The 14333-nt window shown below is 36.0% G+C and overlaps 1 protein-coding gene, 1 non-coding gene and 1 pseudogene across 5 annotated transcripts; 1 reads left to right on the plus strand and 2 right to left on the minus strand.

Annotated features, from left to right (window-relative positions):
* Nucleotides 1-97: 97 nt before the first annotated feature.
* Nucleotides 98-3442, plus strand: LOC133867729 (protein RMD5 homolog; annotated as a pseudogene).
* On the minus strand, nt 292-394 carry LOC133870006 (small nucleolar RNA snoR109). Its single transcript, XR_009900626.1, has one exon. It is a non-coding gene; the product is annotated as a small nucleolar RNA snoR109 (small nucleolar RNA).
* A 1777-nt stretch (nt 3443-5219) lies between the features above and the next one.
* Nucleotides 5220-13959, minus strand: LOC133869920 (phosphoribosylglycinamide formyltransferase, chloroplastic). Of its 4 annotated transcripts, XM_062307012.1 has the most exons (7): nt 13733-13959; nt 12575-12646; nt 8457-9095; nt 7727-7838; nt 6134-6310; nt 5846-5972; nt 5220-5431 (listed from the first exon to the last, which is right to left on the minus strand). In XM_062307012.1, the coding sequence occupies exons 3-7, from the start codon at nt 8836-8838 to the stop codon at nt 5318-5320; spliced, it is 912 nt and encodes a 303-aa protein (XP_062162996.1). In that variant the 5' UTR covers nt 8839-9095; nt 12575-12646; nt 13733-13959; the 3' UTR covers nt 5220-5317. The 4 variants fall into 4 exon arrangements, with proteins under 4 accessions (XP_062162996.1, XP_062162995.1, XP_062162997.1 ...); XM_062307011.1 differs by lacking the exons at nt 12575-12646; nt 13733-13959 and adding an exon at nt 10981-11113; XM_062307013.1 differs by lacking the exons at nt 12575-12646; nt 13733-13959 and adding an exon at nt 10950-11113.
* Between the last annotated feature and the right edge of the window lie 374 nt (nt 13960-14333).

Here is a 14333-nt window from a genome sequence, read left to right on the forward strand (position 1 = left end):
TAAAATTAGGTAAAAATATTGTGCATACTAAATAGAAATATTTTTTGAATTATTTTTAAATGCTTTTGAAAACGTCAAAAAATCATGAAAATGTCTAATTTGTGTAGGCACCGATAGACGCTAGCTGCTGGGAGATCGAAGCAGGTAGCCTGGAAGGTGACCTTTTCACGGTTGATGTTTTGAGAAGGGTCTCGAAAAAGGCTAAACCCTATGCCATTTCCCTCTTCTCTCCCTTCTCATTATCCCCACCAACAACAAGAAGAACAAAATTAATACGACAATCGACAAAAAGAATATAAGAAGTTCGGTAAGCAGATTAGTCGACAGAGATCGAAGAGATCTCACGACAACCGGCCAGTAAACTTCTCTCTGATGTTTGATTTGGCTACAGCCGCTTTGGCAAATCAAGATCAAGGGTACTGATCGAATATGTCACCCTTCCCTTGGTACATGTAGCCTCGCACAATCAATCAATGGGTTAGAACTTTGAACTTATTAGACCAAGAAGCTAGTGAGAAAAGAGAGAGAGCGGCGACGATAACTACGGGAAGAGAGAAATGAGAGCGAAAGAGGTATGGTTCTAAAACCCTAGCTGCTAGTTTTATATATAGAGCTGGGTGGGAAGGGAAGATCTCAGCCGCTAATATCGGACGATAGGGATTATGTATATCATTGGAATTATCGTACCTTTTTTTTTTTTTTCTTTTTTTTTCTTTTTTTTTTTTTTTCCATTAAATAGTTTAATACTTTAAAATTCTATTATAATTTCTGTAGTTTAGCGACTTAAATGCAACAAAGCAATTTTTTTTTGTTTTTTCTCTGTTTGTTTGGTTTTCGGTGTTTCACTTTGCCCTCAGTTTGGTTTGCTGAGAAAACGAAGGAAAAATGGAAAGAAAAATGATTGTGAATTTTAACTTACTGTTACTGTTGAATTGAAAAGGCTACCATTTCGAGTTAATATTTGTTCCATCGCTACCAGGCAATCATATTAGTATCAGTAAAGACTAATATATAATGTTACTCTTTAGCTTAAGAGGCTATAAGGCAAGGGCCAATTAAGTAAGCTTTGTATGGTAGCAGTTGATTCTGAGTTAAGGAATGTGAAAGGAGGAGGGTGTAGAGATAGACAACATTTAATTTCATTCAAAGGTTAAGAGGCTATAAGGCAAGGGCCAATTAAGTAAGCTTTGTATGGTAGCAGTTGATTCTGAGTTAAGGAATGTGAAAGGAGGAGGGTGTTGATTGGTGGACGATCCGTGTAGAATTGGTTACATATCATGAATATGGCTGTGAAAACTTTTGACTTATGGGCTTTGGGCCCATGAATTTACAACACTTGGTGGGGTTGATAGATGACTTAGCAGGCTCAGTTGAGCATCAGGAGCCTTTGTTAATTGTTAATTGGAGGAAGCTTAAGATGAACCTTGGCAAAGTGAGATCTCACCTTGGCTTTTCTGAGCTTGATTTTGGCTATTCTTTCTAGTGAATATTTGAAGAAGCAGGTTTCTTGAATTAGTTTGAATTTTTTTTTTCCTGAAAAATACAAGGGAATGGGTTTGAAATGCCATACATTCACCCATCCTTTCCTTAACCACTTTATAGATGTATATACACTTGGTGCTTGGTAATAGCTCGATGATCTCATTACTGATAAAGAATTGGATTCTCTGTTATTTTTTCATAGTAGTATTCCCAAATTTAAAAATTTAAAATTTTACTTTTGGTTTCCTACTGAAGAAAATAATTTGCATAGCTTATTGTGCATTTTCCCATCAGGAAAACTTGCCTGGACTTTCTTGTAGGAGCTTGTTAGTTGAACTGAAAGATGGAGCTAGATACCATCAGAGATGCATTTGACCGTATTTCTAAGAAGCAAAAGTTATCTTCTTCTAAATCCCAAGAAGTTATTGACCTAGTTGGCCTTGAAGTTGAACAGGCGTTGGGAAAAATCCAGTCAGCTCATGACATCGCCTCCCTTGTTGATCACAAGTTCATACTCACATATCTTAAACTCAAGCTCAATGCAATTGGTCCTCTCCGCCAGTTAGAAGGGTCACAGAAGGAACTAAACTTAAACGTTAACAAGTACCAGAAATTACTTGAAAAATTCTTCAATCCTGACATATCAAAGCATATAGAAATGTGGACTTTGACTTCCACATTGTGAATCAAATTGTTGCAGTCCATTTCTACCGGCAAGGCTTGTTTGATCTTGGTGATAGCTTATTAAATGAAGCTGGAGAGCCAGAGGCAACTGCATTAAAATCTCAATTCTTGGATTTGCATCAGATAACTGGGGCTGTAAGAGTTAGGAACCTTGAGCCTGCCCTGAAGTGGGCCTGTACAAATCGTGAGAAGCTGAAGCAGAATAGTTCAAATCTTGAGCTTAAACTTTACAGGCTGCAGTTTGTGGAGATTTTACAGAAAGGAACCCGAACCGATGCACTTAACTATGCCAGAGATTACCTTACCCCGTTTGCTTCCCTTCACATGGAGGAGATCCAGAAGCTTATGGCTTGCCTCTTGTGGGTAGGAAGGCTTGACAGCTCCCCATATCACGAGATCACTTCTCCAACACATTGGGATAATTTGTCTGAAGAGCTGACCCAGGAATTCTGCAGTCTCTTGGGGCAGTCCTATGTGCACCCATTGAGCGTGGCGATAACGGCTGGGGTTGAAGGGTTGCCTACTCTTTTAAAGCTAGCACATGTAATGTCTGCAAAGAAGCAGGAATGGCTGGGAATGAAACAGCTGCCAGTGCCAGTTGAGTTGGGGAAGGAGTTTCAGTTTCACTCGATATTTGTTTGTCCTGTGAGTAGGGATCAAGGCAGTGAAGAGAATCCTCCAATGCTGATGCCATGCTTGCATGTTCTTTGCAAGCAATCGATCATGAAGCTGTCAAAAAGTAGCACGCGAACATTTAAGTGTCCATATTGTCCAGCAGAGGTTTCAGTCGCACAGTGCAGGCAGCTGTATTTCTAATGTGAGTGCCTGAATCTCTCTCTCCCTCCCGGACTAGAGAAAATGTCGTGGCAATGATGTGTTTGGTAATGGCTGATAGTGCATTGCATCTGTGGTTTACTATTTTGTGTATAGAAATTCTTTCTAGATTCCTTTGTGGTTTTTGAAAGACCAATTAGTTAACGAATAATTTAGACAAGTTGTTCATACATTATGATAGTGGGGTGGTGACCTTGGACCACTGATCTCATCGTTTCTCCATTGGACAAAGGTCAAGAGGGAAGACATGCATCAACTTTCAGGTGAAACATGCTTGATTTCAGCTCACTAAGTTTCCTTTGTATCCAATGTAGTACGAAATGTCAATGGGAAGGAGCATTGTCTCCTCTCTATTCAAAATTCTTCTAATTCCTTCTGTGGTAGCTGATTCTGAATTCTTAATACCTGTAATTAGATCATTTAAGCTTTTGATCCAGTTAAACATGCTCAAACCCGGTAGATATTTTGGGACACATTCAACCCGGTTAAGGTGGAACTTATTTGGATTATTATCGCAGTTGCAGAAAGTTGTACTCCTCCTGTTTGAACAACTTACCGGCAAGAACACTGTCCCTACCCCCAAAAAATGGAGCTCCGAGAAAGCCACCCACTCTCAAATGTACCAAGACTATGCAATTTTCATATTTACGGATGTTTTCAAAGTATAATAGAGGGAGAGAGAAAAGAATCCTCCAACTAAGCCAATGTCGGTTAAGATGGCAACCAGGAAGGTAATAACTAAAGCTATAGATTAATATAGTTGTTCTTGAACAGCTTGAACTCAGCTCATATAAGTTTGATTCGAGTTCGATTTGTTTAATCAACAAGTCGAGCTCATACAATAATTATTACTTGAATATTACACAAGTTAAACTTAAATAAACTTGGTGTAACTTAGTTTAAGCTCATACAAGTAATGTTAATCTGCCTAGTAAAAAAAATTGGAATCTAATTCGAGCTCTAGCTCGACTTATGAGCCAGAGTTCAAATCGAACTTGAACATGGTTGAATTTCGACTCGGCTAGATTACATCTCCGATAAAGACATTTATAAGGCATTGGAATTTCCATGGAGAGCTACTATGGATTGTTAATGGCTGGGTAGCATGACCATTTAGTACAAGGAGATTTTCTTTTAACTCCATTTAGTCGAAGTCAATGGTTCAATCATTCATGCTTTGATCCTTTGTTTTGTACGTTTTTTTCCCCATTTAGAAATAAAAGAAATTATGGGTTCATTTGAATGAGAGATTTTTTTGTATTATATTCAAAATTATGAATACTGAGATAACTTGTTTTTTAAAATTATGTTTGGATGGTTTAAAAAACCAGAAACAAAATTAGAAAAGTTCGATGAAATCTAATTAAAATTTGAATTTTAAAAAACAACCCAAACATGTTTTTAAAAAATAATAAAATATAATAAAAAAACAATTGTTACCCAAACATGTCCTTAACTATTACGTATTAGTATAAAATTTAATAAAATACAACAATTTTTATTTTATTAAAAAAAATCACAAATTTGAACTGATTAATAGAAAGGAAGGGCAATTCTTTAAAGTTTAGAATTGTTGAGAGTAGAAAAGCCTGAAATAGCCTGATTTTGTGAAATTACAGAAGATTCTCTTGTGAAAAAATAAACGGCACAGATTATTTCCGGTGAATTCTCCCCCAATCATCCCATCTCCACCGTTTATTTTTTCACTACATGCAGTGCAAACTCAAAAGCCTAACCCATGTTTATGCTTTACGGCCCGGAAAAAAAAAAAAAAAATTATGGTCTCAAAACAAATTGTGAGAAAAATAAACATCATTTTTGTTGGTGTGGAAACACGTCGTACATAAGATGAAAAATTACCTGAATCAGTATATATAAGTTGTAACCCTATTTTTTTTTGGTGATAAAATAATAAAATAAATAAATAAAATCTCAAAGTTTAAGCTCAGATGCCGGTCATAAAAATTCGCTTGTTGCACTCTTATACAACAAGGGTCTAAACAACATAACAAAACTCAAATGCAAGGCTACTCAACATAATGGAACAGAAGCCATGCTTAAACCTATGGAAGAAATCACCTTGAACAACATCATTTTCTTTTTCTTCCTTTCAAGAGCTTATACACATGGTTAAGATTGAGCTTAAACCATGTGGGACATTTAGAATCATACCATATAATCGGCTGGGTAGGAGTTTTTCTCAATTTTGGGTATAGAAATGTATTGAAGTACGTTGGTATTATATTGAGACTTGGCAAAAGTGACAGATAGAAAACCTGAGCCCTACAAAAATAAAAATTGCTGATGTTTGGTTCTGCTACCTGAACTCACTTGGGTTTTCTTTGCTCCGGATGAGAGGAACACCATCTTCCCTCCAAATTATCCGCTCTTCACACAACGCTTCTGTAACCTCCACATACAGCCGATGCTCCTAAATGGAAAAAATAAACAATAAGATGTCACAGAAAAGAATCCTACCCAAATGGGAAGTTTATGAACAAGAGGGTACTTCTCCTCCTTCCAAAGACACAGGTCTGGGATTCAGACAATCAATTTCGTTTTTTTTTTAATAAGTAGGATTCAGACAATCATGGATGGAGAATCGGGGAGTTTAGAGGGTTATTCTATCATTTGGCACCAAAAGACCAAAAAACATTCAATAGGAATATGCCAGAACTTGGTATTACTATTGTCCCAAAGTTAAAACTGTTGACAAATGACTCATGATTCAGGTTTTCTCAATTTTATTTCATAGAAAAACACTTTAACACCCCCCCCCCCCCCCCCCAAGAGAGAGATAGAGATGAGGAAAAATTATGATACCCCAGCGTTAAAATCTCATTACCTCCCGAAGAACTCGAGCTGCCAGCTCCTCTGCAGTGTCGTTAGCAAGCACAGGGACAACACTTTGAGCAAGAATACGCCCAGTGTCGTAGTGCTCATCAACAAAATGAATTGTTGGACCTGAGTATCTAACCAAGCACAAAGGAACAAAAACATAATATTCAGACTTCTCTTCATATACACCATAATATAATGGAAATAAAAAGTTGGATAAAAATGGGCTAATTCCTTATGCTTGATCAAGAAACAGTATTTGTTTAGATATATGACATCAAATGTTGCAATCTACCTTGCTCCATAAGCAATGACTGCCTTATGAACCTTCATACCATAATAGCCTTTGCCTCCAAAAGCTGGAAGGAGTGATGGATGGATGTTTACTATGGATCTTGGATAAGCTTGGATCAACTCCACCGGTATAAGTTTTACGTATCCCGCTAGGAGTATAAAGTCAACCTCGAATCTCCTGATTATGATAACACGACAATGTTAATATATTTTTGTAAGATTTCAACACATCAATCTTTCCTTTTGTTTCACATATTTCCTTGGCTTATGAAATCAAAGAAATCACTTCCAAGAAGCAGACATCTTTTAACTACAAGTACTGAAGAAGGAAATCACAACCATCCTATATAGATTGTTCTTTCATGACGTGATTTTGATACATTTTTATGTTGACACTTGCATACTTTTAAACCACTAGTACAAGAACTGGAGTTAAGGCTCCATACGTTTCAACTTAAAATATTTTCCAGATTTTTTTCCCCCCCATATTTTCCTGTATTTGGTCCAACTGAAAATTGTAAGTCAAAGGAAACACTTTTCATGGTCAATGAAAAGTCGTAACCAAAGAGACGGAAAAAGACCCAAGCCCATCCATGTTGGTGACACGGCTTGCCAAATTCAGTTTCACTGTGGCAAAGTCCAAATTCACCATTGCTGACTCTACATCAGCTGACTTGTGGGCTTTGGTGTTATTGATTTTTATGAATTTTAACATACATATTACTTTCCTCGAAAATGTTTGTCATTAGGGAAATGTTTTATGTCAAAATACACAGAACCTAAATATTGTACATTATTTGTAACTTTGTATAACACTGAGTACAACCTGGAATCTGCTTATGATATGAGTGGGTCTCATCAAGTACTTGGCAGGGGTTACATAAAGGAACAATTCTTCTAAGTAACATGCAGAAGCTACAAGTCCTCTAGGACAGGCCTAAATGAGATCTGCTACACCAAGAAAGTATATATTGCCCTTAAACTGTTATTTGGATTATGAATGACCTTTAGACAACAGACATCAAATGAACCAAGGATAATCAGAAAAAGAAAAGCAACTTAGGCATCTAATGGAAAAGCCAATTGTAGCAGACAAAGCTAAAGCCAGCAGAAAAACCAGTAATATACAAGCACACATAGTCGACACAACAGTCCCTAGAGAACACAAATTAGATAGATAAGATCAAGGTATATAGTGGCAGCACAAAAAATGATGTACAGTTGACAAGTTACATTAAAAACTCAAAATCCATAGGATGCATCTCAAGGATTGGCTAAAAGGAACATCTCCGTTAATGGTTGATGTAACATACTTCCTTCACAAAACGAAAATTAGACTAAATGTATCTCCTTTATTGAATAGTTTTTCCACAATTTCTTAAGATTTCCTGACTGCCTGTGGTACAGAATGTAAGAGATTTTATAGCAATAATTAATCTAATTTGGGTTTATGCATAACAAACTCCTTGCTGAGCAAAAATTAAGAACCTTCTTACTAGTGAATCTACCATGAATATGGTTCAACATTAACAAATTCCAAATAAAAAGAGAAAGGCAAACCTAAATGCTTCATTTTTGGGAGAAGAAGCCTGACCTAAGCACAGATACAAGGTCGCTTGGGGAGAGTCCGTCAGGTTCCTCCTTTGTTTTGGGGAACAAAACAACTGGGATGCCCTTATCTCTTGCGTACTCTGCACCTCCACAGCCTGCCATACAGAGGAAAATAACACGTATGAATAGGTATACCTTTCCCAAGCAAAGGCTTATGCATTATAGTGCCACAGTCCCTAAGTTACTTATTCCGTTCTCATCTTATCACCATAAGTTAGCAAGCAGTGCACATCTTCCTTCTATAAGAATGAGTGGTAAAGGTCCAAAATCACTATCCAATGCCCGCCAAGTTTATGGTAGTATATCCAAGAGAACTTTCCCAACTACCTGTCAAGGCAATTCGATAGCTACCATTGTAGCAAGTCTCATATTTCAATATCATGGCTGTTTTTTTTTGAAAGAAAAATAAAAAAGAGCACTGAACTTTAAAATCAAACAGAAATCCAAAAGAGCACTGCACTGCATTGTAATTCTTTGCTGATATATGGTAGATTTTACTCATTAATCCAAAAAAAAAAAAAAACGCTCGCAAATCACGGAACATGATTTACCAAGTAAATTGCAAAGACAACAGTTCAAAAAATTATAGCTTTATTGAATTACAAAAACTTCCACTATTTTACAGTTCATAAGGAATTAAAAATAACGATTTTCAAGCCCAAAGAGACAATCAAAATAATAAAATCGCAACTATATAAAGATAGAGAGAAAACCGTGTTTATTTGTGACCAGAACAACGATGTCTCCATGAACTGATCCTCGAAGAGAAGCTTCATGAATGGACCTGGAGTTCGACCCACCACCGGAGACGAAAACAGCTAGCTTTTTCCTTCTAATCCCATTTTTCAAATCTTTCCCATGAGAAATAGCATCATTCTCTACATTTTCTACAACGTTTTTACACTTCAATCTCTGCTTAGACCACACCTTTTGTGGAACAGAATGACAGGTTCTATACAAGACCCATTTGCGGGGTTGAGAGAAAGATGCTGAAGAAAGAGGCGGTGACGCCACAAAGAATGGCTTCTTGATGTTTCGGACTAGTGGGATCGTTGGGTTTGAGTAAAACCCAGAAAGCAAGCTCTGGGTTTCCATTGAAATACAGGATAAAATAGAGCTCAACGGGTTTTACTGATTGGAAAATATAAAATAAGGAAAGGAATTGCTGATAATTTGAGAGCTTGTTCGGTGGGTTTTTCTCTTCTCTGTTCAACCGCAAAGCTTGAAACAAAAGCGGCAAAGAGATTGAGGGAAACAAAGAATTATCTTTGAAATATATTCTATGAAATATATTCAGTAGAATCCTTTATGTTGAGGAGTAGCAGAGATCATAAAAGTCGCAAACCATGTGCCTGCAGAAAAGAAGCTGATAAATCAACAATCCAACTATTCATTCATAGAAGAAAATTCATTTACAATGGAAACAAATTGAACAAATTGCATTTATCAAGCCTCTTACACGCAAGTCATTGCACTGTGACAATATAATTAATAAATGAGTTACATAACAGGAGTGCTTGACAAAGATAATAGAGTGCGTGCCACTGCAACGCAATATGTCCATGAATGTTCCATTCTTTTGGACCTGCCCAGTGCATCGTTGGTTATATTATTAGGCTCAAAAACACCATGATAGTGTACCATCACCATGTCATAAACCAAAACTAAATCATATAGGGCCTCAAACATACCCAAGTCAAAGAAGAAGGCTTTAAAATGATGTGCCTTGTGTTGACATACAAATCAATTATAAACAACAGAAAATGAGGACCTAGATGAGAAACTCAAAAGTCCCAACAAAAACAAAAGAATCATACACCAATTCATTTAGATTGCAAACCATAAGATGCATCAGAAAAACATAATTACATGAACAGAACAAGGCTGAAAATGATGTCCACACAAGACCCAGATCAACAAAAACATTTCTTTCAGATAAATTAACAACAAATCACACCAATTACAACCAAAATGCTAAAAGATCCAATCTTACAGACCAAAATCAAAACATATCGTGCCAAGGAAAATAGAAAAAATAAAAACAGAACCAACGATTTGTGATGTTCAGAACCTTATGTACATACCCAACAAATCAAACTCAAAACAAAATTGAAATACAAAAAGAAGAAACTTTAACTCTGGAGAATAAAAAAAATTCTCACATATGTTTTATACTTAGCATTGTATAACACAAAACAAACCATTTTCACTGAATCAGATCTCATTGTTCTTGTCCTCTATGGGCCAATCTCTGTCTCTCTAAGCTTGAGCCAAACAAGGGATAAAAGCATTCCTAGTGAACTAGTCAAAGTTTAAGCAAATTTTAGCTAGAAAATTCACTTTTGTTATTTTAGCTAGCTACTTTTTGAAAGCTCTAAATACCAAACTCTCTAAATATTCTCTACTTTAAATAAATACTATTTTTTATTGGTTTTAAAGTAACCACTTCCAACCACTTTCAACTGTCTTCTTTCAACCAAAATTTAATATCATCTGCTGTTTTTCAATCACCCAACAGATATTCTTCAGAATTCCAGAATCTACTACCCAAAATAGACCAGTAATATGCAGAATTTTTTTACACAATAAATTAGTAACCAAAAGAACACAAAATTAGTAACCAACCAAAAAAAGGGCAAAATAAATATGTGAAACACCCCAACAATACGGATTTTCAAACGAATAACCAAATGCCAAAAGCCTTTACTTTTTTTAAAATTAAGAACCAATCTACATAAACAGAGGCACAAAACAGAGAAATAGCTAAGATATTTCAAATACTCAAAGTTCTTATAAGAGGTTCAAGTACCGGTGCAGATGTTTGAGAAAGAATCAATAGAACCTCAAAGTCCAATAGGTCTTTCTATCCAGGGCCGGCTCTATATATTGCGGCGCCTAAGGCAATAGTTTAAAATGAGGCCTTTTTATATTTAAATATTAAATAATTTTTTTTTTTTTAAGTAAAATTTTTATTTTCATTCCATCTATTAGATGCATTTTTACCCATCTCCCTCTCTCCTTAAATAAATAATTTTTTTTAAGTAAAATTTTTATTTTCATTCCATCTATTAGGGTTACCATTAATACACACCATTGTACCAAGAAGGCAAGAAAGAACATTGAGGGTTTGAGAAATTTAAAGAAAAAAAAAACAATAATAGAATTTGTAGAGAAGTGAAACGAAATACAACAAAATTCAAGGTTACCATTGAAATCCATTAACGTTGCATATTTGACCTGACGTGATGGAGACCTGTGTTTTCTATTCCCAAGCCCACGCATCACAACATATCAATGGGCCACACGTTTTCATCTTGATAAACGTGTTGTATGTTTATCCATCAAAAAATAATGGCCTTCGTCTCAGAGACTCATCACAAAGCAAAAGAAAGAAAAGAAAAAAAAAAAAAAAGAAAAAAAAAGAAAAAAGAAGCAAGTAGAAGGCCTTAGAGCAATAGATCAAAATAAAAAATAAAAAATAAAAAAGTAGCAGAGTCGATTACCTATTACGGTGTTCAGTATCATGGTGCTGTGTGTCTTTAACTTGGGTTAATAGGTGCCAGAGATTGCAGAAGGAGAGGCGAAGAGACTGGAGGTGAGAGCTGGGTGGTGAGCATTTTGGTAATTTGTTAGAGAGATTGTAATAAGACTTGTGTTCCTAGCTTTTGAAGTTTGATTGTTTTTACGTGGGAGTTCTAGAGTCTTCCAAATAAATAACGCAACTTTTTTTTTTTTTGTAAGAAATAATCGTTGTGTTCTTACGTCGATTGACTTTTCTATGTGAGAGTTCTAGAGACCGCTTATGAGAGATGATTTACTGTATTTTTTTTTTTTTTTTTGGTAAAATCAATGTATTTCTAGGCCTTGAGGCCCTTGATGGTTGTTTTTACCAGGGGATTAGAGTCTCCCGGAAGAGATTTCTTTTTTGCTTAATTGTTGTGTATGATAATTGGGCTTTTTTTAAAAAATAAAATAAATCTATACAATCATAGTAGTATCACCAATGTATATTGCCATTTGGGGGCCTTCATCCACCGGAGGCCTTACGTGACCGCCTAAGTCGCCTAGTGGATGAGACGGCCCTAAATTTCTACACAAGTCAGTGCACTTCAATCTCAACAGGCACTCAACATGAATAGAGCACATAAGGGAGTAATAGCCGAGAAAGGTCCAAGTACCCAATTTTGGAAAGAGTCCAATGGTGCAGAATTTTGAAAAAGAATTGCCAATACCCAAAATCCAATATACGTGAATATAAACAACTAACCAATAAAAACAGAGCAACAGCAAGAAATTTCCACGTAATCCAATAGTGAAAACAGTCCAATAATTCAAATTTCCAAATGAAAAAATAAAAAAGGAACAAACGAAGCCTCAGATACTGAATACTACTCCCTATCGACGACCAAAAAGACATAAACAGATCAGCAGCAAGGTATCCCCCAGGAAAAACGGGAGATCCTTGGAAGACAATATTTTCATTATCATTAAGGCCACTTAGCAGTCTTTCATAGATCCATGCTGGTCCATTAACTAGCCGAATCTGACATTTTTGTACACTAATTAGTTCTGAAACTACTTGTTGTAGGAAGCTTAACCAATTCAATTACTTTGATTTATTTGATAATAAGGTTATAATACCACGTCAAAATTTCATGCTCTAACAACCACCTTTGTTCACTGTAACTACTTTTTTCATGGATTAGTTTCATTAGGTTTTTCTCTCAAACTTGTCTCTAAAGGTAACATGAGAAACATGAAAACTGCAATAACCATGGATTCATTTAAATGTGAATGAAATCACATCACAAGATAAAAAGTAAAAATATACCTTCTTATGCAAAAGTTTCTTCCAATTGAAGTCAATTTTCTCATTCAGTTCCCACCCAAAATTCCTCGCGTCCTACAAAACAAAACATCACATTAATCAAACCATTTAAAGTCGAATTATAAATTAAATAAAATTGTGAAGAACAATATACTAAAACAGAAAAACTCAGTATGTCACACTAAACATGGGACAATTTTTTTTTATTTTTTATTTTTTTTAGAAGCAACAATGTGCCAAACATAATGCATTTTAAAAAAGCCTCAAGTTGTTCTATTTCTCCATGAGTTCAATAACATTGAATTTTCCATTACATCACAGATCACCATAGGAACATCAGATATTCGAAAACCGATTCTGGTGGTCGAATGTTTGCATGTTTTATAATGACCAGTGATAATAAAACGAATTTCAAGAAAAATGTTGAATCTGAGCCATGTCTACGGCAAAAGTGATAAATCAATGGTCTAGATGCAGTAAGATGATGGCAAAGAAGACTCTCACAGAAGAAAAAATTTCACAAAACCTTTTCTTCTTAGTTTTGCTACTTGACTAAACCCAACCTTCCAAACTCAAAACTAGCAAATAAAACACAGCAAAATCTTAGAAACCCACAAGCCAAAATGCTAACCAATAACACAAAGTGCTAAATTTCACAAACCCAAAATCCTAAAACCAATATAAAACACGCCAACCAACATATCAAATACAACCCACATCAAAACAAAATCAAAAGAACCAATCCTCCTGCACGGATACGGCTTCCATGCAGTGAAAAAAATTAACAGCAATCTGCTGTAGTTATTTAGACGGTGGAGATTTAGTTTTGCCTTTCTAAATGAAACGTCGTCGTGTGTAAAACGAATAAAAAAAATTTCTCGCTCCTCCCTCTCTTCTCTTCTGTTTTCTCTCTTCCTTAATCTCGGTTCCTCAAACAAAAACGCACTCCACAACTGAAATTGAGAAAAATCAATCTATTTTTTGGGGATCAACTCCAAAACAATGTCAGCCCAGAGAAATTATCAGTCGCTCAACAATTGGAAAAGCATGGTTTCTGAGTCTCAGATGTTTGCGCCACAAACTCAAACATGAATAAACTCATCCTCAAAGGGATCAAAAACCCACATAACGGAAAAACCATATGAAATAAAAGCTACCGACCTCAAATGTATGAACTTCTAGTGAGAGAGCACTGGGTCTTGGAGGAATGTCTTGGTGTCGTCTTGACGGCGTCTGAAAGGGGGGGTTTTGGTTTGTGGGGATTTCCTGAACGGCTTTGAACGTCGGCACTATTCTTGTTGGTGGTGGCCGGGGGATTTGATTGAAATCTCTGAAACTTTCATTGTTATTTGTTGCTCTCTCTCTCTCTCTCCCTCTCTCTCTCTCTCTCTCTCTCTCTCTCTCTCTCCAGGATCTGTGTATGGAACCAAGGTAATGGAAGAGAAAAAAAAATAAAAGAGAAGAGGAAGGAAGAGAGAGAGAGAGAGGAGTGAGAGTTTTTTTTTTTTTTTTTAATTGTTCATTTTACCCACGACGTCGTTTGATTTAGAAAGCCAAAACCAAATCTCAACAGTCCAAATAACTACAGCAGATTGCTGTTAATTTTTCTCACTGCATGGAAGCCGGATCCTGCATCAAGATAGGCGTTTATTAGCTAATAAATTTTACTGAAATCAGAAAATTACACACACGTATTTGGATCCATAATCCTATTCGGGAAAGGAGTCCGCGTTTTGGACGGCCCTGATTGGCCAAAACACTT

The sequence above is a fragment of the Alnus glutinosa genome, chromosome 5 (assembly GCF_958979055.1).
Source record: "Alnus glutinosa chromosome 5, dhAlnGlut1.1, whole genome shotgun sequence".
Classification (NCBI taxonomy): Eukaryota; Viridiplantae; Streptophyta; class Magnoliopsida; order Fagales; family Betulaceae; genus Alnus; species Alnus glutinosa.

What these genes read in the sequence shown, in the direction of transcription:
- LOC133869920 (XM_062307012.1), bottom strand. Translation starts at nt 8,838, where the DNA reads ATGGAAACCCAGAGCTTGCTTTCTGGGTTTTACTCAAACCCAACGATC. An exon ending in GACCTTGTATCTGTGCTTAG is followed by an intron (nt 6,311 to 7,726) that starts GTCAGGCTTCTT and finishes TATCATAATCAG; the next exon opens with GAGATTCGAGGTTGACTTTA. An exon ending in GTCATTGCTTATGGAGCAAG is followed by an intron (nt 5,973 to 6,133) that starts GTAGATTGCAAC and finishes GTGCTTGGTTAG; the next exon opens with ATACTCAGGTCCAACAATTC.